At 33.3% G+C, this 10,202-nt stretch overlaps 2 protein-coding genes across 16 annotated transcripts in view; one reads left to right on the top strand and one right to left on the bottom strand.

Annotated features, from left to right (window-relative positions):
- Positions 1–10,202, bottom strand: part of LOC118441466 (cytosolic carboxypeptidase 1) — a 36,329-nt gene that overhangs the window by 12,743 nt on the left and 13,384 nt on the right. For 11 of the 13 annotated variants that reach the window (XR_004838108.2, XM_085660429.1, XM_035865890.2 and 8 more), the window contains one exon: positions 9,985–10,163. Coding sequence is in view for 12 of the 13 variants with exons in the window: in XM_085660429.1 (XP_085516555.1) it covers positions 9,985–10,163 (179 nt within the window). In the remaining variant the exon portion in view is untranslated. Of the gene's footprint in view, positions 1–6,376; positions 6,943–9,900; positions 9,922–9,984; positions 10,164–10,202 lie in introns of those variants that run through there. The other 2 variants (XM_035865903.2, XM_035865906.2) reach the window with 2 other exon arrangements.
- On the top strand, positions 2,601–9,185 carry nw (narrow). Of its 3 annotated transcripts, none has more exons than XM_035865907.2 (4): positions 2,601–2,759; positions 5,380–5,737; positions 6,243–6,398; positions 7,506–9,185. In XM_035865907.2, the coding sequence occupies exons 1-4, from the start codon at positions 2,714–2,716 to the stop codon at positions 8,293–8,295; spliced, it is 1,350 nt and encodes a 449-aa protein (XP_035721800.1). In that variant the 5' UTR covers positions 2,601–2,713; the 3' UTR covers positions 8,296–9,185. The 3 variants fall into 3 exon arrangements, with proteins under 3 accessions (XP_035721800.1, XP_035721801.1, XP_085516556.1); XM_035865908.2 differs by having other exon boundaries at positions 6,243–6,405; positions 7,506–7,645; XM_085660430.1 differs by having other exon boundaries at positions 6,243–6,405; positions 7,489–7,628.

Below are 10,202 nucleotides of genomic sequence, written 5' to 3'. Positions count from 1 at the left end.
GATATATTTATGTAAATTTTATATATATATATATATGTATATATATATATATATATATATATATCGGATTGTCTAGCAAGTCTTTATCGTTTCTGTATATTCTTCATATACATATCAATAACATACATATACGTATAATGTATCTATTTTGTATATATATATATTGAAAGGAGACATTTGTCAAATTGTTATTTTTCTTCTTTTTTTTCAATTTATTGATTTATTAATTTCTTTCTCTGAATTACGTAATTTTTGATTAATTAAATATATTTATTTTAGAATATACATTATTATATATTCTTTTATTTGATGCAATAAATTTGCCCCCCCTCTCTCTCTCTCTCTCTCTCTCTTTAAAATTAACTGTTTTTAAATCTTTGAAAGAGAGAGAGAGAGAGAGAGAGGGAGAGAGAGACAGAATAATAAATCAAGATCAGTACAATAAAAAAACAAAAACAAAATAAAATAGACGATGAGATAGGCTGAAAGTCAAGAAAAATACTTGCTACCGGTGATTCAGCAGGGTCGTGAGAACTTAAAGGCGACAAGGAGCCGCCACGTACACGACTGTCCGAATGGCATCGCGATAAAAGACGATGCCTACGTTAACTCGTTTGCTTTTCCAAGTCTCATACGTTTAAACAGGAAAGTGTTGTTGAATGTTTCGAGGCTAATGAACTCTTGTCCATGATCGAATGAATTAGCGTTATGTTAATTTCTTAACTAACGGAACGATATTTGAATAATCAATATTCTTACGTAACTTTTGTAAAAATGATTAGGCAAATTGATTGGAAGTTTTATTGATTCCTTATTTAAAAAAGATTAGTTTGTGCTATTAGAATCATAAAAGAAAAGAAAAGGAAAAAAAAAAAAAAGGAAACAAATTTAACGCGTTACCTCATCGATGATCAGATTCAAACAAATAATAGATATTTATTACGACGTATATTTGATTTAAATTAGAATTAAGAAAATTTGTTTTGTTTCTTATTTTTCTTAATTTTTTTTTCTTCTTTTCTTTTTTTATGTACAACAACGTTCGATCATTTTTAATAATGAACGTCATTGGTTAAAGTCGTACGATCGTTCGATAAAAATTAGTAATAGCCAAAAATCAATCCTAAGATATCTAAACCATGAGTCTTCTCGTTACAGGATCAATTCTTTATTTTAATAAGTTTTCATGTTCTTCATGTAGGGACGAAAGAAGGAGTTTCCTAGTGCGGTAGGTCTCGAATGTCACGCGAGAATCTTTTTTTAGGGATGCCCGCACACAGCTCGTAACAGAAATAGCTCGCTGTGTATGATCATTGATCCGACGATGGGCTATGAGCAAAAGAGAAGATAGTTAAGATAAGAATAAGAAGAAAAAGAACAGAAGAAGAAGAAGAAGGTGTAGAAGAAGATACGTAGCTTTTCTAGGGTACGAGGTACCGGTTCTATATTGTAACCGAAGTATACACGATAGTTGGTGCTGAAGAGAAAACTGGACTGGACGATATGTACCATCAGCAACAGCAACAGCAGCAGGTGATCTCGAGCGAGAAGACGCGGTCAGAAATGAAGCCTACCTTGAGACTGAAATCTTTTTGCGGCCTACCGTGTCGATAGGCTCACCGATAGAACAGCGAAGAACTGGCATTCCATCAGGAATGAAAATTTATTTCATAAGAATTATCCTTTCGATCTTATTTGATATTTAGAAATTTCCTATTAATACGTGATATTAAAAAGATTTTTGATCAATGAGATCATAACTAATCGATCTCGGAGATTTTGTTTCTTTCTTTTTCTTTTTCTCTCTCTATTTATTTTCCTTTTTTCTTTCCTATTTTTTTCCCCGCCCCTTCCCCTTTCACCTTTAAAATACATTTTAATCGGCTATATTAAAAATTTATGATTAAAAAAAAAAAAAAAAAAGAAGTAAATAGAAACGAAAACCTTATACGAATTCCAATTTATCGGAATGATCGATGTTAAAAAGAAAAGGGGACGGGGGAGAGGGGGGGGGGAGAAAAAAAACATTCCAAAATAAATTCAAGATGATCGAAGCGAATCGAAACGATTTTACGCTACTACCACATTTGATCCAAGGCAACTCTTTTTCTTAAAGTCAACGAACCTACTCTATGTACCATGAACCTTATACACATAGACGTAACACATATACACTGTGGTAACTTCTTCTTCTTCTTCTTCTTCTCCTTCTTCTTCTTCTTTCTTTTTCTTTTTTTTTTCTTTCTCTTTTTCTTTTTTACTAACTCGTCCTATAGAATTTTTTAACAATCCATTTTAGTTTCTCACTTGGTAGACCATACATTGGGATCGTCATCGACGCAAGGTAAGAATCGATCCTTCGACGTCATCTTCATCTTCTCTTCGTCTGAGTTGTCCCTCTCCACTCGGCAAAATTTCTCTTTCTCTCTCTCTCTCTCTCTCTCTCTCTATAAAGCTCTATACTCTCCCCACCCGTTTTCCAAACGATAGTTTGAGCGTCCCTTGGTGCCTTCGTCCGTCCTCCTCTAGGCTGCTGCCAGTGAATCATCTTCAACGACCCCCTCCTCTTGGATCCGGCCAGAAGACTCTTAAGGGGGCCCCCGACGCAGCGCGAGGCCAGTCCGAGAACGCGACCCTAACATTAACATCCGGTGTATTCCGACAGTCGGAAACGGAAACGACTGCTTGATCGTACGATTAGTCGCACGGCAACATGAAGATCGCTACGCTGCTTCTAGTTATCGTGGCCTTCGCTTCAGGTTAGTAAATACTATTTTTTTTTCTTTTTCTTTTTTCTTTTCTATTTCTTTTGTTTTTTTTTTCTTTCCTTTTCTCTTTTTTTTTTCTTCTTTTTTCTTTTCTTTTCAATACCACTATCTTCTCAATCGATATCGAACGATCTAAGTCACGTAGATGTACGTAACAATCGGAAAAATGAAAAATATATTTTTCTTCTTTTCTTTCCTTTTCTTTTTTTTCTTATTTCAATATCCTAATTTCTATATCTCCTGATAAGCCCCGACTATTCGCATTTTTCTTCTTGTCTATCTGTTTGGATGTTTCTTTATATTTTTGAGAAATGAATTTTTGTTTTGAAAAGAGGAAGAAAAAAAGGAGGAAAGAAAGGAGGGGAAAAGAAAATAGATCGTTTTTAATACAAACGAACATTTTTCTTTCGTCGTTGTCGTCGTGAGATTGCTTTTTTCTTTTTTCTTTGTTTCTTTTTTTTTTCTTTTTTTTTTTTTTTTTTTTTTTTTGTTCATTCTTCGCTATATATTCGTTTGCTGTGGCACTCGTTGTCGGGGTCTTTTACTTTCAGCGAAGGTACATACTACCTCTCTCTCGTCACGGTTTAGTCGGATTAAAAATTCTCACGGCGTCGTACAACGAGCGTGACTTACTCGATGAATGAAGGGTATAGTTTAGTGAGACACAAGCCAACTCGCTCGCGAGTCTTCGCTTTTCACTGCCGGCAGACGTCTCAAGGTCTTCCGGTCGTTTACCATCACCTGCGTCGCCAGTTTTTCCACGATGCATCGACAATTTTTATTTCTACGCATACCCTACGAACGGCTACCAAGCTAATCTTGAGTCATGTGATTATTATTAGAAACTATATATATATATATAATATATTTAGAATTCTACAAAGAATATTTTTGAGTTCTTGAAGCTTTAACATATGCAAGACTTTATCTTCTCCTTCATAAATATTCAAATATTTTTGAAATGAAAGAAGTTAGAAGATCGATCGTATTTGGATAGATTAGAAATTGAAGAGAAGTGTGATAGAGAAGGATAGATAGAGATAGATAAAGATAGAAAGAAAGAGATAGATAGATAGAGAGAGAGAGAAAGATAAAGTTACGTGTTCTCATCTAGAAGCTGTTTAGAACCCTATATACAACTAATAATTCATAAGTACAGTTAACCAAATAATCGTGTAAGTTCAATGAACTCTAACGAATACGTCTATGTGAATATCATTCTATTCACAAAAGATCACACTCTTTCTCTCTTTCTCTCTCTCTCTCTCTCTCTCTCTCTCTCTCTTTCTTTCTTTCTCACTCTTTCTCTCTTTCTCTCTTTCTTCTCGTGTAGTTTCAGTTAAATCCCTTGGTGCTGATAAAGAGTGCCCGTGTTTAAGATAATTAAAGTTCTTTGTTGTAATAACCATGTAGACAAAGGAATATATTACGAATAGATATAACGTTATTTTAAATCGTGAAAAGATATTCCATTTTTAAATCGATATAAGATAAAAGAAGATTATCGGAACTTGATCCTTCTCCGTTTAATTTTTTAAAAAACTTCATATATTTATTTGAACATTTTGTTGTTTGAGTATTGAAATGAAGAAAATATTATTAAATTTTCAACATTCGTTTCATTATCACAATCCATTGGAAAATAAATGTTTTTTGTGTTTTTTGTTAAATAAACTGTAACATTCTAGAAAGAGACTATCGAGTGTTCGAACGATTAATTAAAAGTTGAAAGTTCAAAGAACCGATCGGCCAATAAAAGTAAAGAATAATCGACACGTTGTGTGTACAAGTTGCATTCGAATGAATGTTCATTCTTGAATGTAACGGTTTGCTATGAAGAGAATCGTTTATCGACACGCTAAAATGGGACACCGGGTAGATTAGAATTCAACAGATGGTGTTTCTCCATCTGAAGATGCCATTTGCGGTTCTGTCGGAAGTCCACGAAGGAAACGTGCTTCGATGAGATAATACGAAGGATTCAAAAGTTTCCATAAGTCGATCCTTTACCGGTTTTTGACGATTTCATAATCGAGGATAATTTTATTTTCACAAAATTACGATCTTTCATAATATTTGCTACAACGAATTATCATATCCGTTAATTATTTATTATTTTATTATGACAAAACCATTTATTTATTCGATATTATTATTATTGTTATTATTATTATTATTATTATTATTATTATTATTATTATTATTATTATTATTATTATTATTATTATTACTATGTTTTTATACTTGATGTATATCATCTTGAATAATTTGTTGTTTAGTTATACCGATCAATATTAAATGTAATTATTTTAATAATTACATTATTATTATTATTATAATTATTATTATTATTAATTGGAGAGTTATTGTATATGATGATAAAATTGGACACATTTTGTGTGACAGTCGCAACCTTAATATATTAATCCAGACGATTAAAGTTATCATGTCACAAAATGTGTCATTCATAAGTGTCAATTACACGCTTGATTTAATTCAATGATGATTAAACACACATTGCCTTTGTGAAGAACTATGCATAAAAGTATTCCACAATTAATTCGTTAAATTTTATATTGAATTTCTTTTAAAATTTGGTAAAAATTTACAGGTCAGAGGATCACGACAATTCAGCTCGATGGCGTCCAATATTTTGTATCAAGAATGAATCCGTATAGTCCAGAACTGAACTACTTCCTAGCGTATCAATATTGTCGTTCTCTGGGTCTTCAACTGGCGTCCTTCGAAACGAAGGAAAAATCAGATACTATGACACAATATCTTAAAAATGCCGGTTACACAAAATATGATTTTTGGACGTCTGGTAATAAACTCGGCACGGATATGTTCCTATGGATGAGTACAGGACTACCCTTCAACACGACATTCGATTATATGCTAAAGAGACCTGGAAACAGACCTGCTGATGTTCCACCTGGCACCGAACCTCAGAGAGTTGCGCGTGAAAGGTAAAAAAGAAAAGAAAAAAAAAACAAAAAACAAAAACAAAAAAAAAAGGAAAACAAAAAGAGAAAAAAGAAGAAGAAAGGAAAGAAAAAAGATAAATTATTAAGTAATCCTTTTTCTTCGTTGAAATAATTAGAAATTGTGCTAAGGCAAAGTAAAATATACGACGAAGTCTTTTTATTCGAAAAATTTGCAAAATTTTATTGATTTTATCATTTTTTTTTACTTTTCTTTTTTTTTTTTTTTTTTTGTTTATTTTTTAATGACCAATAAGAAAGCTTCGAGAGAATCCTGCGTTTTGTTATTATATATCAAACGAAGGGAGGATTATCTCGAAACTGTCGATCAGTTGCAAAAAAGAAAAAAAGAAAAAAAAAAAGAAAGAGTAAGAAATAAAAAAAAGCAAAAAAAGAAAATACAGGAAATATCTGTCTTAAATAAATTCGATTGAAAATTACAAATGAGATATCAAAAGTATTCTTATCAGTAATTTATTCCATTTTCAAGTGGCGACAGTGGCAGTGCAGACGGTTGCGTCGCGATGATAGCACCAACGTTAGCATGGGAGGCTCAGGATTGTACCCTCGTTAAGGACTTTATCTGCGAGCAAACAAGATGCTACTACTATAACTACGGCAGCATTCCAGTCTCCGCGACTCAGGGGTAAGAGGTGAGATAATACTTGTCACAAAAAAATACACGAAATTGCCGAGGGAGAGAGAGAGAGAGAGAGGAAGAGAAAGAAAAAGAAAGAGAGAAAAAAAGATAAGGAAGAAAAAAATCTAAAGACGTGGATCTTTAAGGTGAATCCTGTTGGCTATACGGATATAAACTGTATAAAGAGAACCGATAAAATATGCAGATTAAACCCCCATGAACGCATAAGATCTTTTATATTTTCATATAGGATCGAATTGCAACGTTTTTATCGGTTATCACGGTTATTTTTTTTTTTTTTTTTTTTTTTTCTTTTCCTTACAAATTATAAAACGTTCTAAAAGCTTATTCTTATTATTATTACAGTAGTTAGCTGATAATCAAAAGGTTGCTGGTAATCTGGGATCCTCCGGGGTAAAAGAATAAAGTATCCAGCTGATATAATTTTCAATAATTTCATGCGAACGTACACGCTTCTTTTTTTTTTTTTTTGTTTTGTTTTTCTACTAAGATCTCTCAGAAATATTGACCTTGGTTCTAAAGCTTGTTTCTGGAAAAAAAAAGAAAAAAATAAAAATAAAAGAGAAAGAAAAAGAAAAATCCCGAAGTCCGATATTTAGTAAGTGCTTTTCGTAATAACGCAAACACATTCTCTCGCTTCTCGCTTCAAATACTCGACAAAGGCATACAAATGACACGATAAACACATATACGTATATACATATACACATATATACACACACGCACACACACACACACACACACATGATAACGAAGAAGTTTCGATCCATTGATGAGTCTAATCCGACAAATGAAAATTGGAAACTTATTTAAATGGATCAAGACTTTCGCTCTTTGCGTTTAGAAGCTTCTATTTAATACATTGAGGCTAACTAACATAACTAATACGATGATAATGAATAATAATAATCATTTGAGAGTAGACGTTGCTCGTAGATGAGAATAAAATATTTTTTTCAAACAATGATCCAAAGATTCCTTCGTCTTTGGCAACGTTGTCTTTCGACGATTATAAATAAATAAATTTGAAAGGAATGATAAAAATAAAAATGTGATATAAATTGATGGCGAGCAGAATTTGATTTTTTCCAGAAATCGAAGACCCTACATAACGACCACCTCGGCGCCGGCCAGCGACGACCAGATCGACGAGCACGTGGAGGAGGAAAATAAGGATGAGAAAAAACATGATGAAGTTATCGAAGATAAGACAACGTCATCGTCGAACGAGGAAAATGAAGAATCAGCGAATGAAAACGTACCCGAAGACCCGGTCGTTAGCAGGCTGATAACAACAGCCGCTTCCGTGTCTGGCAAGTTAGATGATAAAGATGATCAACATGAAGAATCAACGACATCGAGCTTAGGGAACATCGAACGTCGTAGACAAACTGATGCATTTGTCCTTGAGAATACTAGACCAGACGATATTCCGGACATCACGAGTCTCTTCACAGCTGGCAACGATGATGGTCAAGTAATACGTCATCAAGCTAGAAAAGAGAATTCTGCGAGTGTATTCGACGGTCTTGAGACTCGTGAAGTCCTTCGTACGGCATCTAGACCATCAACCTCGGATATGAAGATGGAACACAGGGATTCTCTCGATTATGACGTTCTCTCGGATGCACCAGCTGATATACATACCGATGTCCAAGCTGAAACTGAACCGCCAAATAATGGTCTCGAGGATGCACATACCATTGGTCCTTATGACACTGTTCAAGACTACGTTAACGATCAACAGGACATCGGTGAATCAGCAATGATGAAGGATCAGGATGATGATAGTAGTACGATCCTGCCAGAGGCGGAACCGGCCTATAGGTACAACATCAAAGTGCGCACCAACGGCAAAGTATTAGACCCTCCGTCCAAGTAACGCTTTACTCTTTAGGCATCGACGCCTTCGTTAAACGCGTTCATTCGTCTACTAAGAAGAATAAGAATAAGAAGAAGAAGAAGAAGAAGATAAAGAAGATAAAGATTAAATGATAAAGAAGAAGATCGACGATGAAGATAAAGGATACACGAAATGTCTCACGAAAAGGAGATTGCTAGCGATCATTAAAACAAGTTCTTCTAGTCCAAGAACACTTTGACACTATCAACGTATCTTATTTCTATCTTATTTCTGATCAAACACGAATCCATTATTATAGATTTAACGAAAATCGCAAGCAATTTTTTCCAACGTCGTAGGAACCTAACTTCTTCGCGTTTTCTTCGAACGTTATCTGTAATTCTATTTTTTAACACACGTTCATCGTCGCGTTTATCGAAAAAGAATAATAATAATAATAATAATAATAATAATAATAATAATAATAATAATAATAATAATAATAATAATAATAATATTAATATTAATATTAATGATAATGATAATGATAATAGTAATAATAATAATAATAATAATAATAATAATAATAATAATAATAGTAATAATAAGAAAAAAGAAAAGGAAAACACAGAGAAAAAAGAAAATGAGACACTCGTGAATCACCATAATCATCATCGTGTGGGTACATCGATAGTACGAGACATCATGCTCATATTTCGTATTGGTTAACATTCTAAGATGAATATTACAGGCGTGAGAATGGACGTACTATATACTGGATGTCCTTGGTTGGAGGAAAATAGAAATGTCTTTAGCATGGACATACTCGATTTTATATCGTTTTTTTTTTCTTCTTCTTTTTTACTTTTCTTCTTTTTCACGTATCACTCTCTCTTCGAATGAAAAAAAAAAAAACAAAAAAAACAAAATCTTAGCAAAATTCTTTAAGAATATTTTTATCAAGCCATTATTACAAAGATCATCAATTAATCTCTGTTAAACTTCAATATAAATTTATATATTGTTCATGCGATAGAATATTTTAATAATGAAATTATTATCTTTTCTTCTTCATTATTATTAGTAAATTTTTCCTCCAACCGACGATGCCAGAACGTATCGATGTCAGTACGTACTCTCATCGTAGCGTTAATTTTAATGCATGATATTCGTGACGGCAACGGGCATCATCATATAACATCATTTCAATCACATAATATACATGCGTATGAATGATCTTAGATAAAAAGGAGATCAATATTCGCACGTTATCATTTATTCACCGGTGTGGGCAACTGGTAGAGTCCGCTGACGTCACGTTTTATTCATCAAGATTAATCATCCCTTAGAATTAAATTTAAACGTTCGCTTTACGTCCACAAAACGAGGAGTTCAATGGAACCCCAAATGAACAAAGAAAACCTTTTAATTTTCTTTGATAACTGGGATTAACTCTTCCGTTATCTGGACGTACGACGATCTAGCCCTTAAACGATCTAGCTCCCTCCCTCCCTCCCTCCCTCCCTCCCTCCCTCTCTTCCACCTATACTTCTTCATTCATTATTTTTTGAAAATCTTTTTCACTAAGCTGCTAAACGATAAGTCACGCACTCACAATAATTTTATACAATACTATCGTACAACAGCGTGATAAACGCTCAACTTCTGTAATAAATATCGATGGTATTATAATTCTATTATTATTATTATTCATGTCTTATTACTTACCAGCCATTGACCACACCTTCTAAGTTCAACATCGGTACTATTTTGAAGACATAATCGTCACGTAAACTAGTAGCATAAGTTGAATTGCTTATAAGGCTCTCCAATGTTCCATGCATTACCCAGGAAGCGTTGCTCTCACCTGGATGGACTCTGGACGTCAGGAAGATAACTTTTCTATTCTAAATATAATATTATCAAAAAAGATAATAACTTAAAGT

This window comes from Vespa mandarinia, chromosome 11, assembly GCF_050613455.1.
Source record: "Vespa mandarinia isolate Hongniang chromosome 11, ASM5061345v1, whole genome shotgun sequence".
NCBI lineage: Eukaryota > Metazoa > Arthropoda > Insecta > Hymenoptera > Vespidae > Vespa > Vespa mandarinia.
Note: the sequence above shows the minus strand (reverse complement) of the source record. Positions and strands in the feature narration are given on the sequence as shown.